General features: G+C 48.0%; 1 protein-coding gene across 1 annotated transcript; it reads left to right on the forward strand.

The window, feature by feature from the left end:
- Positions 1 to 13,310: 13,310 nt before the first annotated feature.
- Positions 13,311 to 14,276, forward strand: OLIG2 (oligodendrocyte lineage transcription factor 2). Its single transcript, XM_006862539.1, has one exon. It carries the CDS (start codon positions 13,314 to 13,316, stop codon positions 14,274 to 14,276), a length of 963 nt encoding a protein of 320 aa, XP_006862601.1. The 5' UTR covers positions 13,311 to 13,313.
- Positions 14,277 to 14,553: the final 277 nt, after the last annotated feature.

The raw sequence follows: 14,553 nt of genomic DNA on the forward strand, positions 1-14,553 counted from the left end.
CAAGGAGGTGTGTGTGAACTCCCAAACTTGCAGCTGATCCCATTTGGCCTAGCTTGCATGGCTAGGGTTGAGCTGACCAGAACCTGACTGGATGAAGATAAAGATGTTTGATACTCTGAACAAGTGTAAATTGCTACAATTTATTGGACTGGACTTTTGCGTATGAATACATTTGCTCAAAATTTCAACAGAATGGAAGATTCTTCATATCATGGAACATGCTTGTCTCCTCAGAGTGCTGGGTTGACAGAAGTGTGCAGTTAAGACATTGATTATCAAAAAAGAGGGGGGATATAAAGGCAGGAAGTGACTGGCTTATAAGCTTTCATGGGTGTGCTTAGTTTTAGAATGAGTGGACAAAGCAGAATCCCCACTGAATAGATTTTCTCTTTTCCAGATGAGTCTGGTGACTGGGATGGGAGACAATACTGATAGGATTTTATTATTTCAATTGTGAATAATGATTAGCAGGATTAATTGTGATTCTCAAAACTGTAATTGTAGAAGATGTGTAACTAAAAGGAAGGAGTCGTTATCTTTCATTTCAGAAAGAAATGAACCCAATATCATCAAGTGTCGGGGACTGTCCTCGACATAGTTGTGTTGTTCATGAGTGTTTGGTCCACGAGGAGGGGATATCCGGCGGCGATAGGAATAGCAAAAGAATACACAGACAGACAGAAAGAGGGAGACAATGAGGCACCCCGAAACCAGGGTGGATGCATCACTGGTGGGCAGACTTGGGACTACAGGCATCGTGGCCTCTGCAGGCAGCAACCCACTGCCCTGCAATCTTTACTGCATGCCCTCCAACTTGTAATGCATACCTGGGCTGGCCTGGGCCTCTGTTTTATTTAGGGGAGGAGCTTCACACCAAGCTGGGAGGTACCAAGGCAAGGTACAGCTAACATCAGTACTTTTCCAGACCTTCAGGTAACTTTACATCGTACATCGCTGGTTCGAATCCCAGGCCCGCAACTTGGATTCTCAGGCTCAATTAACATATCTATAGCCCCTGAGCTCAGTTGGGGCAAGGTGAGCAGGAAGGACAAAAGGCTTGGGTGAAGTCCCGCTGTTTCGGCTTCCTGAGCCAGGTTTTCAGGAACTGGGCTGAAAAGCTAACACCTGGGACCGATTTAGGGAAGATGGCTTTTTTGTCTGTAGAACAAAGACCCGGGAAGTAGCTAAGATATTTTTAGTTAATCTTTTGGAGAAAGGCTTGACCTTGCAACCTTTACAGTCTGGGCTTTTAGGAAAATATCACATTTATCTGTGGACATTAAGGGCTCATGTTTGGAATTAATAAATATAACTGAACACTAAGATGAAAAACAATTTGCTATTAACTGCCAAGTGGCTAGATCTGTTACACTCGGGCCTATAGGGCCTCGAACCTCTGACCAGGCTTACACGGTCTGCAACAATCAAGAAGGAAGAGCATGAGTGAAGCTTGAGATCTCTGCATGGAAAAGCAGTGACAGCAGAGGCAGTGGCATGGAGAGACAGAGCAGCTGTGGGCTCTAGGCCCATGGACTGAGTAAGGCTATATGCATACAGGGAGGAGGCTGGCTTGAAGAATTATGCTTTTTGGATATTTACATGAATATGCAATTTTGTTATGTTTTGCATGTGTACATCAAACACTTTTCCTTTGTTTGATTTGTGGCATTTAAGATGAAAATTGGGACCAGTGCATTTTAGGTTGTACATGGTTTAGTCCATGTACTTTAGTTAAGTCCAAGTATGACTTTACAATTTTCTTTATTTAGAGATTATGCATATGGTTTCTAGGTTTCAAGGTGTTAAATATGGACTGTAATCGTCAGGGATTTGTATCAACTTGACTAGGCCTGGATGTCCAGAGGTTTAGCAGTTGGAATGTGCTTATTCCTATGGTGATAAAAACCTAATACAGACATAGTTAACCCTATGATGAGTAGCTGTGAATAGCCAATGAATTGAAGGGATGCTTCCTTGGGGTGTGGCCTGTTCCCAATATAATGGACACTCCAGGAGGGACTTTTTCTCTTTCTCTTCTGCTGGGGAACTGAGATTCTGTGTTTGCAAACCATATCCTATATAATAAACTTCTCCCTATATACAACGATGAGTCATAAATTATCCTCACTCCAGTTTTATTAAAACTTGTCCATATCCACAACTGATGACAACATTGAACATGTATGTAAAATGATTGTTTCAAATAGATAAGTGACAGTGGATTATGTAGCAAATCGCTTGCAAATGAGCCATGGCTCTGCCTGTGAAATAATACATGACAGACTTGGGTTTAGAAAAGTTTGTGTGAGATGGGTACTGAAACAACTCACAGAAGAGCATAAACAGAAGTGTTTGAACATCTATGATCAAAATTTCAACTGATACTCAAAGGAAGTAAAAATTTCTTTAAAAACAAATTCATTACTGGTGATGATACATGGATTCATCACTATGAACCTGAGAGTAAATGGCAGAGTATGGAATGGGAACATCCTCAATCACTAACCAAGAAAAAAGTTTAAAAATCAACCATCATCTGGAAAACTATGCTTACAATTTTCTGGAATTCTCAAGGGCCAGTATTGGAACACTATCAGGAAAAATGTTCAACAATTAATGGTGCTCATTATAGTGAAATGCTCATTGAAGAGATGAAGCCTAAACTTCTGATTAAATGCAGAGGACTGTTATCCAAGGGCATTGTGAACTTACATGACAATGCATATCTGCACCCCTCTGCCTACGCTGTTGACACTCTGCAAAAACTTCATTCTGAGGCGTTAAAGCATCCTCCCTATAGCCCTGATCTTGCTCCATTAACTTTCATCTTGTTGGTCCCCTAAAAGCAGCTCTTCAAGAATGATTCACCTCTGATGAACAAGTGAAGACATCGGTTCATTTGTGGCTTGCAGCTCAGCCTAAAACATTTTTTCATAAGGGAATATGGAAGCTTGTTGACAGATGGACAAAATGTTTTAAAAAGTAGGAGATTATGTCAAAAAATGATGTATTTGTCTTTTCTAAAAGTTGATTAAAATAAATGCTACAGCCAGAGCGTGGATAACTTTTGATTCACCCTTGTAGATTTGCTTGCATTTGTATATAATATCTCTGGAAGATGGTTAGACAATAGTAACTGAGCATGAGAGCTGGATGACTGGGGGATAGGAATGAGAAGTGACTTTTTATTATATGCTATTTACATTTTGAATTTTGTGTATATATTGCTTCTTCCAAAAGTAAACAAAAGTAAATGAATATTAGCCAATTATCTTCATCTAGTAGTTTTGCGTTGATCCTTTAAGGTAAAGCCCTATTTACATATGAGTTTGGTTCTCTCCACAGCCCTATCAGTTGGTTTGAGTGGGACTTGTGTGATTAATCCACTGCACACTAGGTTACATGGCAATATAGAAAACACTGCTGATTATTTCTCTCTATGTAGTCCATTTTTGTAGAGTACTATATATTCTCAACAAATAATGCACATGATACACATTTTTTTTGCCAATTGCACAACCTCTTTGAGGTTATTTTTATAAGCCTGCTATGCTGACTTCATTGGCACTAAGAAGACATAACTAAAATATGAAATTAGAAGATCTAGCATTCCTGGTGTGGCACTGTAGGATAAGCACTGGACTGCTAACCACCCAGTCAGTGGTTCAAACCCACCAGCTGCTCCTTGGAAACCCTACACAGGGTCGCTATGAGTAGAAACCAACTTAACAGCACCAATGATATAACCTAATGGTTTTACATAAGACAATCTAGTAAGGTTTTCACATTCAACTGTTACACTAATGTATTATAATTATCGACTTAAATTAATAGAAACAAATGCACAGTCTCGATTATTTATTTTCTGATTACCAGGGAACTACCAAATGTGACCCATATCCATGACTTCTTTTTTTTTTTTTTTAACTGTTGATTCTGAATTGAGTGAAGGTTTACAGAACAGATCACCGGTTTTTCATTCAACAAATCATATACTCATTTTGCTTCAATGATTGCAGTCCCCTCAGTGAAACATCACTTATCCCACTTCTCTGTGATTCTTGTTTCTATTCCTCCTTCTTTCCCAACCCTTCTAAATTTTATCCTTAGGTAAATGCTGCCCTTTTGATTATAAGTTGTTGACTATTTCATGGTGTGCATCCCTCACTAGTGTTGTTGTCCCCTCTACATACATATCTACTGCTTGACTGACATTTTAGCCGTTAGGTCCCAGACATAAAAGGTGACCAAGGACCATAGTCTCAGTTCTTCCCATCTCTTCCTGGCCAGTAATCCTGGTCTGTTTCTTTATAATTTTGAGTTTTGTTCCTTTCTATCACTCCATCCAGGACCTTCTAATGTGACCCCTTTCAGAACAGTTGGTAGTGGTAGCCAGGCATCATCTAATTCTTTTAGTCTCAGGGTCACCGTGGAGACTGATGTTCACATGCTTTGTTAGTCCAGGATCCATGACTTCTTGACCATAGCTATACCATTATTAAACAATTATAATCAAAAGTAACATTTTCAGACTATTTTTATATGCATAAGCCAAAGACTACAGAAAATGAACAGAATTTTTAAAAATGAACAGAACAGTATGACTTACCTGTAGTATAGGAAGACCGGTGAATGAGGCTGAAATTCACTTCTGGAAATGTGATATGACCTGTGTGGTGTATGCATGGGCATACTATGACAGAACTATTTTACTTTATTTCATAATTTCTAAGCATTATATAGGACTCCTGGTGTGATACTATAGGATAAGCACTTGACTTCAATGTCTGTAGTTCAAACCCATCAGCTGCTCCTTGGACACCCTAAACAGGGTCATTATGAGTCAGAACTGACTTGACAGCACTTAACAACAACAACAACAACAAGGCATTATATGATGGGCTTTCAAAAAGTTTGTGAAAAACTTCCATTATCTTTTAATTCCACTTTCCATGGTCTTTTTAAAGCCCCCTTATATTTGTGATATGTTATATGGGTGCCTTATTTTTGGAAAATGCCAGTAATCGAAATTTTTGTTGGGCACATAGTCATCCACAGTAAAACTATGCTTCCCAAGCACTTTTGTGACCAAGTTTTGTCTAATAGGATGAAAACAGATGTGTCCAGAAGACACCCTTCAAGTAAGTATGTCTCCATTATTGTCCTTCAGACAAGAGAAAAGAAATACTGTTGTTTGGCAATTGCAATATAAAAAAGCAAACTCAACCTGCAAGTTTCAGGTGGTGGCTAAAAGTAAAATTTTAGAGATACCTTAGAAAATCGTATCCAGATTGTGCAGGGAAGCACTTTGATCTCTGGTGGTCATCTGAGGCTCAGAGCGTCCTAGCTCCTCCTTGACTAAGGAAGAATGATAAGCACTTTCAAGACCAGGTGTCTCCAGACTCCAATGTTTTGATTGAGACTCCTAATTTTGATTGAGGGGAGGATTTCTCTGTACCTCAGACTTCTCTGGTGAAGGTGTTTGAGGGTTGGAACGATGTGCATTATGGATGTGATAGTACAGATGTGCATGTGCTTGTAAGCATAAAAAAAAAAAAAGATTCTCTAGTCAATGAGAAGAGAAAAAAACACAAGATACAAAACATATGTAGAGTATGCTACCACTTGCATAAAGAGACCAAGAATGAAAGATCTTTAAACTCATAGTTTGTACATGCAAAGGATATTTCTGGAATTTATAAGAAATGATAAGATTATTTGTCTCTGGGGATCCAGGCGGGAGAGGGCCAGCTGGATCATGGAAATTTACTTTTAACCAAATCCCCTTCATACCATTTGAGTTTTATTTTAAGCATGTGCGACATGGTACCCATTCAAAACATGATTTTAAAAAGAGGTATTCCAGTTAATAGGATGTGGTTTAGTGGAAACTATAAATATTGATCAAACAGAATGCGCTCTTTGCTTAGCCAAGTGCCTTAAATTTAACCTGAAAGTAGATGATCTTTTTTGGTTGGAAGTGGGACAAGAAATAGAGAAAATGAATTATCTCAACTTCTTGCATCTTACAAAATCACAAAGCCTGGCCAGAGATGCAAGCTAGCAATGTTCTGTTTACATATTGAACATTCTCCTTTGGGGCTAGCTTTCCCTACACAGAAACTAGCCCTTCTACTAGATCTGCTAGAAGAAATGTTGTCCTTCCAACACAACACAAAAGTGGAAACACATTTGCAATAAGTTCTGCCTTTTCTGGGCTGGATAGATCTGGGACAAAGGTGGTGAGGACCCAAAGGGGATTGGTGAAGCCTTGTACTATTAAAACGGATCAGAGGTGTCTAGAATTGATGCAAAAAGACACCAGTAGATGCTGAGAAATGAAAAGAACAGGCTACAAATTCTGTAAGTAGTTGGGAAGGACAGATTGCCAACATATTGACAATATCTTATGGAGAAGGAGGGTGCTGCAAATGACCTCTGCTTTCTATGTTATTTCAGTTTTGTTTTGTTTTTTACAATGGGCATTATTTATCATTTATGTTTATTTATTTAGCAGACAGTGGGTAGTGGTGGTGGTAGGGACTGTTAGATGGAATTTAGTTTCTGGACTGAAAAAGCTAAGCTTGTTGGGGAGAGAAGTAACTGAGTCTGAGCATCAGAAAGATCCAAAGCAGACCACCACAGACGGAAGTATGTCATGTATTACCTAGAGACATTGTTTATACAAATTTGGTTCCAGCAGGTCTGCAGTGGGTCTAGGGTTCTGCCTTTCGGACTGGCTTCCACACTAGACTGATGTTGCCAGCCTGGAGTTCAAGGATCCGGAGAGAGATGCTCAGGAGTATGAACAATATGGTTTCTACTGTCGCTTGTTTTCTTGACTGTAATCTTTACGGAGGCAGATTGCCAAATCTTTCTCCCACAAAACTACTGGGTAGGTTTGAACCGCCAGCCTTATTAGTTAGCCCCTTAGTCCTTCTCCATTGACCCTTATGATTTATATAACTAGGGAAATGTGTAATGGAGGATAAAAGAAAGAGAAGGAAAGGGAGAGAGAGTAACAGAAGCAGGAGAATGAGAGTGGGAGAAGGACAACTAAAACGGAAGGGTAGAAGCTCCAGCGCATACTCAGTCTCCGGACTTCACAGTCTCTTCCCCAAATTCAATCTGCTGCGAGGTTCTGCGGAGGCGTTGCAGGCTGGACACAAGCCTGAAGGCAGCTGCGGACCGCGGACCCCGCGCGGTGGCTGGTTGTGCAGCCGGACCACACCAGAGGCGGGTCCCCAGCTTCCCTGAGCTTTCGGGCTGGGGAGACGCGATCGGAGAATCTCCTGTGAGGCCAAGGTTGTTCGCTGGCTGTGCAATAGGCGCATCTTCTGAAAGCTAGGGCCCTGTCCAACTTTCAGGCCGCGCCATCGCTCCTCGCGCCTCCCCTTTCCACCGACCCAGCGCAGCCACGAATCTGGTGGGCAAAGATTCAAACCCCATCTCGGCCCACAGAGCCTGGATTTAGGGCTCAGCCTCAGGTAGAAGACAGCCTGGTCCCATGACGCTTTGAGGAGCTCCTGAGAGCGACTGTCCGTTCCTAGGCGCATTCTAAGATGCCTCCGCGTCACATTTCAGGGTGTCCTCTTTCCCGTCTCCGTGAGGCTGGGCAGGCATTTTTTAAACTGATTGAAGTAGGAAGGAAAATTGTTCTTTTAATGTTATGGCATATAAAAGCGCCGAATCGGGCTGCGAACCTCAAGGTCAGCAGTTCAAAACTACCAGCTGCTCCGCGGGAGAAAGATGAGGCGTTCTGCTCCCGCAAAGATTAACCCGCCTCGGAAACCCTGTGCAGGGTCGCTGAGTCGGAACCGACTCCACAGCACACAACAACAACAACATAAAAGTCTTATCACTAGCACTTGCTTGGGTCTTGGTGACTCACCGGTGAAGCAGTTGGTTGCTAACCAAAAGGTTGGCGGTTTGAATCCACCAACCGCTCAGAGGGAGAAAGAACTAGTGAGCTGTTTCCCTAAAGGTTACAGCCAAGAAAGTCCAGAGGGATAATTCTACTCTGCCACATGGGGTCGCATACAGTTTTCCAGGGCTAACTTGGCAACGGTGCCTCGAACAGGGCGCGCACGCACGCTTGTCCTGTGCCCGGGCAGCCAGCTGGAAGAAATTGTCATTTGTTCAGGTTTAGACTGAACTCTCACAAGATCTGAGTCCTGGTTTGGCGCTGTAGGATAAAGCACTGGACCGTATATGGTCAGTTTGAACAACAAAGTACGCAGTTCAAACTCACCAGCGGCTCCTTGGAAACCCTATACAGGATCGCTATGAGTTGGAACCCATTCTACCGCACTTAACTACAACAATTCCCGCGATCAGTAGACCGCTGCATTCCTCTACAGAAGGTTCCTCGCTGCCTCGAGGGACTTCGGTAACTCGCCCCCCTCTAGCCCGAAGTCCCCTGTATCACAGCCACCCAAGAAGCTAAAGGAATATTCCCCAATGCAGTGCCCAGTCAGTCAGGGCCACCTATCTAGGCGCCCTTCGTCCTATTCACCCAATCTCCACCCTCTGATAGGCAGATCTCAAAAATCTCAGGACAGCCAGGGTAGATTCCATGTGCTGGACGATCACAGGGCTGTGTGTGCCTCTTCCCAGACCCTTGCACTCTCTTGCACTCACCCCTGATGGAGGGGCCCTCTCTGGGCTTCAGTTTCCTTAAGTGTAAAGTGTTTAAGTAATGCCTCTCTCCTATGACCAGTGAGAGAGGTTAAATTAAATGGTATCTGTGAAGACCTGCTAAATGACTGGCACAATTTAGGGTAACTTTCAGTGATCACAGCTGTTATTAGATGGAAGTCACCAACGCTGTTCATGCTAAACAATCCAGATTACAGGTTTCACGGTTTAGGAGTATGACGCTATAGCAAATAAGTGCATGAACCTTCGCCCACATTTACATTACGCCTGTTCACGTGTATATTTGCATGTATGTGCATTCAGAAGTGTAACCAAGCTCCCGGACGCCACGTGCCAGGCCCTGTGCTTGGCGCTGGGGTCTCGGACACCCGAGGGGGGGGTGACCCTGGGTGGCTCTGGGAGGGAGCCTAGTCTCGTGAGGAAGACAGATGCCATTTGTTTTCCTGCGTTCTGCTTCTGGGGGGTGAGGGGAACGACACTTTACGGGCATATTTAGGACGCCAAACACTGCCATTCCACGTCCCCCTGGTTTCCGGACCAGGAGTGACGGCTGAAATGCCTTTTTCTTTTTATTTCCTCGCCTCCCACCGCCTGCACTGGCCCGCTCTGCGCAAAGACGCCGCTCTCCTTGGCAGCCGAGCCGTGACTCGGCCTGAATGCGCCCAGGAACTCCGGGAAGGAAAAGGCGAGAACAGGAAGAAAGGCCAGGGAGGGACCAGAGAGGCAGTGGGGGGTCCGCGCCCTGGAGCCCTGCGCAAGCCCGCCCCGGCATGTTTGGCACAGGCTTTTCTGGGCCGCCAGGATACTGAGCATAGGCCGGCCCCGACACGCACCCGGTCCTTTGTGGGAGGGAACACAAAGGAAGGGAAAGACCTGTCTTCCGTTTTGTCGGAGAAGGCCGACAGATCCCGGACGCCAGGGCTAGCCAGGAACCCCCTGGAGGCCCGCCTGATTAGCCTCGGCCAGTGAACGTCCAACTCCTTGGAAAGAGGCTGCAGCCCAGCTACGCGCGCGGGTGGGAACTGCGGCGCCGAGGCGAGTCTAGGACTTGTGCGCCCGACACAGAGCTCAGGACCGGAGTAAAGCGCCCAGGGCGGACCCCAAGATGGGTGTGGGGCACAGGTTCTGGCACGTGAGGTCAAGCTCCAGTTTTCGATTATTCAGAATTCCCGAGAAATTCATTCAGTTCAGGAAAAAAAAATCTCAAAGACTTAATGGCGTGTGTCCAGCGTCCAATTTGCCCCTGGGCTATGAGAATCCCGGGGGACCCAGACCGCCCCCACCTCCAAAGTAACTCTCTGGCGAAAGGAGGTTGCTGGAGAATGCAACCCAGAGCTTCAGCCAGATTCCCCCGGCAAGGGGCGTGCGGCCCGAGACGTGCCGCTGCTCTGTCCCAGAATTGTCACTGCCGCCGCCTCTTGGTGGAGTGGATCTGGGGCCTGGCGCGTCCTGATGAACGTCCGCGCGGAAACCTGGCAAGAAGCCCATTCTTCTGCATCCGTAATCTGCGTTCTGAGGTGGTGATGGGGGTTCTAGAATTGCGCTTTGCCGAGACTGGCCCCCTCCCTAACCTTCGCCCCCCCATCTCCAACCTGTAATTGGGGCACGTGCATAATGTACCCCAGACCGCATATTTGTCAGGTCGGATGCAGGGAGAACACCGGTGGGAAGCAATATAAGAATGAGATTTGAGACAAGTGCCGGCGCCTGCACTAATCTGGTTGCCTTCAACCCAAGTGCCCTAATGTTGCGCTTGCTTTTGTTTATAAGCTACCCCAGCCAGTGCACAACTTCACACCTCGACTCAGGTACCCACGCCCATAGGACACTCCTCCACTAAAGCCCTTACTGCGGGTGGCAGCCGAAGGGACGATCCTCAAATGCTTTCTCCAGCTTTCTCTGCTCCCCACTCCCACTTTTGCGTTCGCCGTGTGATAGATCATCTTAATTGAACGGTTATGGGTCAACTTTGTAACCGTTGGACGATGTATTACCACGCTTCAGTTCTTAATGTTTTAAATACATATTTAACGGATGGTTGCAGAGTCAGCTGGAATACACGAGGGTTAAAAATAATGTTCCAGAAGGCATAAGAAGCCTTCTGGGCTTTCTAGTGGACATAGCGAAGGCGGAGGAAGACTTAACCGGGACTGGAGGTCAATAAAGTTATTTTCTGTTATTTGTTTTATCTTGTAATTTTGCTATTTGAAGTCAAAACACTTATTTTGTTGGATTGATTGTTTTAAATATCGTGCATGTAAATTAAAAGATCAGAAATAACGGAGATAGCCAGAGGACGCTAATAGAGAGGAACTGGGTTAGCATTCCGAATCGTCAGGAACGCCTATAATCAAAATGTATAGATGTGAAAAAATCAGTTCTGGGAAAGGTTAGGAATTAGCGAGAAAGGCAGCTGCCTGCGTTGTAAGAAACTCCCAACTGCGCGCATTGGTAATTTAGGGAGAGTTTCGCTGTAGATTAGCTGCAGAGACGACCTCTCTATTTTTCAATCTGTAAAATAGGTGACTTCATCGGTATCTCTGAACTACTTCAGTTGGGCGCTTCTCCAGATCTAGTTTAATTCCTCGTGGTCAATGGTTTCCTGGTTTGCGAACAACGTAGCGTTAAATGTGTCAGAGTGGTTAGATTCAGCTGTCAGACCCACAGCGTCCGGAAGACTTTTTGCCCGGTGCTGACTTCTCTCTTTGTAGACGAATTAGAGTTGCCTCTACCCCACCGTCTGGTCACACTTCCGAAGATGATGCTGAAAACAACATTGGCAGGGTCCTATGCTAATAGATGCAGGTGGCCCTTATATTAGCACAGTTACTGTATTGGGAATAACTCCTCCCTGTGCCCAAACCATCCTCAACTTTATGAAAAGTTGTGATTTCTTTCAAAACTCTTGGCACTGGAACACCAGGCCTCCACAGGCCTCTGTCCTTTCTCCCTCAAGGACCGGTACCCAGCTGGGGGAGCTACTGGCTGCCCGCGGAGCTACAGAAGCGCTCCCCTCCTAGGACTGCTATTAGAACGCAAAGAAAATTCTAGCTTAGTGCCTGGTTATTGTTTACATTTGGGGCCGAAAATGCCAGCTTGTTCACGAAATCTGAGACAGGCGACAAGCACCCATAGAGAGGGACAGAGAGCCAGGAGATTCCAGCCGGGGCTCCTGGGTTGTGAGGGCTATCCACAGGCTACGCTGAATATCAGGTTTACTTGATGTGCAGGAGGCCCCATCCCCTCTCTGCCTCATCTCCAATAAACTACGATGTTGTTGTTAAGTGCCGTCGAGTCGGTTCCACCTCATAGCGACTCTGTATAGGGTTTCCACGGAGCAGTCGGTGAGTTTGAACCGCCGACCTTGTGTTTCAAAGGGACCTTTCGATCCAGTGCTTTATCCCACAGCGCCACACCAGGACTCCAAGTAAACTCCGTGGTGACTGCATTTTCTAGACATTTGACAGCGTACCCTCTCTCCATCCGTTCCCAACGCGCTCAGCCCAGCTCCTTCGCTTGCGAGCCCGCCCTCCTCGTCTACGCATCCTTCTGTCCCTCTTCGGGTCCCTCCTCTGGTCCTGCCCCAAGAATCTCACGGCCGCGGACGCCCATTGGTTGTGCGCCTGGAGGAGGCGTGCGCCTGGCTGGGAAGGTTTCATTGAGCGGAATTAGCCAGGATGACATCAGCTTCCCAGCCCCCAAGGCGGGCCCAGCTCATTGGCGCGGCAGCCCCTCCAGGACAAGCACATTGTTCCCCGCCCCCGCCCCGGCCACCGCAGCCGTAGCTGCCGCCACCGGACTATAAAAACCCGCCAAGCCCGGAAAGGTGCGGATGCTTATTATAAACCGACGCGACCCCAGAGGTTCTCCTCTACGACTTTTCGGAGAGAGCTCCTCGCATCGCATTAACAGTAAGTGTCCCCGCCCCCCAGCAACTCGGCCTGGAACCCAGGGACAGGCGCCTTCCAACTCGGTTGTGACCCAAGATGTTCCGATAGAAGGGGCCCGTCCCACCCCTACACGCCAGTGCCCCAGAGCCGCTTTGCCGCCTTGATCCTCTCTACACAATTGGCGTAGCCTCCCCATTGCCCATCGGAGACCAGACTTTCCTAAACCCAAATCTCGATCATCCGGCGAGCTCTCCTCAGCCCCGGGCACAGCACATGGAACCCTGGCGCCGCTAGGGCGCAGGGGTCGTGTGTGAGTGCTTGTGTTTGTTGAGCAGTGTTGATGCGGTTGAGGAACCAAAGACACATTTCTTCCCTCACTTGCCACTCGTTTCTGCCAGCCTTGGATAACCAGCCTCCCCATTCCCACCTGAAGACACACACGTCTTGGACGCCACCCTTACACACTTAGCACTCCGTGGAATCAAACAACCTGTGGATGGGCGTAAGGGGAGATGGCAGGGAGAGAGAGAGATTAGTTGTTGATACTCGTGTGTCACTAGATGGAAAGACAGAGATGCAAGTGGCGCTGGCCGCCATCGGAGTCTGGATGAGGCGCTACGATGCAGGCGGGTGTAGCGAGCACTGACTTAGTTTGTCTGTCTCCTTTTCCTGTTTCCCCTCCTCTCCGCAGGAGGCGTGAGTGGAAGCTCCACTGACTGAGGGAGGGAAGACTTTGCTATACACCTGAACCTACCTCCTGGGACCATGGACTCGGACGCCAGCTTGGTGTCCAGTCGCCCGTCGTCGCCAGAGCCCGATGACCTATTCCTGCCGGCCCGGAGCAAGGGCAGCGGCGGCTTCTCTGGGGGCACCGTGTCTTCGTCTACACCCAGCGACTGCCCGCCGGAGTTGAGCGCTGAGCTGCGCAGCGCCATGGGCGCAGCGGGCGCTCACCCAGGTGACAAGCTGGGTGGCAGCGGTTTCAAGTCCTCCTCGTCCAGCACCTCGTCGTCCACATCGTCAGCGGCCGCGTCTTCCACCAAGAAGGACAAGAAGCAGATGACCGAGCCCGAGTTGCAGCAACTGCGCCTCAAAATCAACAGCCGCGAGCGCAAGCGCATGCACGATCTCAATATCGCCATGGACGGCCTGCGCGAGGTCATGCCCTACGCGCACGGCCCGTCGGTGCGCAAGCTCTCCAAGATAGCTACACTGCTGTTGGCGCGCAACTACATCCTCATGCTCACCAACTCGCTAGAGGAGATGAAGCGGCTGGTGAGCGAGATCTACGGCGGCCACCACGCCGGTTTCCACCCGTCCGCCTGTGGCGGCCTGGCTCACTCGGCGCCCTTGCCCGCCGCCACGGCTCACCCCGCGGCCGCCGCCCACGCTGCACACCATCCCGCTGTGCACCACCCCATCCTGCCCCCCGCCGCTGCCGCCGCCGCCGCTGCAGCCGCCGCAGCCGCAGTGTCCAGCGCCTCTCTACCTGGCTCCGGGCTGTCGTCCGTCGGCTCCATCCGACCCCCTCACGGCCTGCTCAAGTCTCCTTCGGCAGCCGCGGCGGCCCCTCTAGGGGCCGGGGGTGGCAGCAGCGGGGGCAGCGGCTTCCAGCACTGGGGTGGCATGCCCTGCCCCTGCAGCATGTGCCAGGTGCCGCCGCCGCACCACCACGTGTCTGCAATGGGGGCGGGCAGCCTGCCGCGCCTTACTTCCGACGCCAAATGAGCCGGCCTGAGCCGGTGCTTTCTGGCGATCGGGGGCAGGGGAACCGGAAGCTGCGAGGATGCAAGAACTGGCCGGCGCTGGGACCCGTGAGCGCTAGTAGGTGGCGCTGGACCAAGGGTCTGGGGTGGGGGACTCCAACGCCAGGGAATCTAAGCAAAGGGGAGGCGCACTGAGGAGTGGGGAGTGAGGGGGACGTTCGCTCCAAGACCTGGTTTAGTCCTCGCAGGCTTTAAACAGCGCTGGTCCGGTAGATATCAGTTTATAAAAAGGCACCGCT

Source organism: Chrysochloris asiatica, unplaced genomic scaffold, assembly GCF_000296735.1.
Source record: "Chrysochloris asiatica unplaced genomic scaffold, ChrAsi1.0 scaffold00049, whole genome shotgun sequence".
In the NCBI taxonomy this organism is placed as follows: Eukaryota; Metazoa; Chordata; class Mammalia; order Afrosoricida; family Chrysochloridae; genus Chrysochloris; species Chrysochloris asiatica.

What these genes read in the sequence shown, in the direction of transcription:
- OLIG2 (XM_006862539.1), top strand. Translation starts at nt 13,314, where the DNA reads ATGGACTCGGACGCCAGCTTGGTGTCCAGTCGCCCGTCGTCGCCAGAG.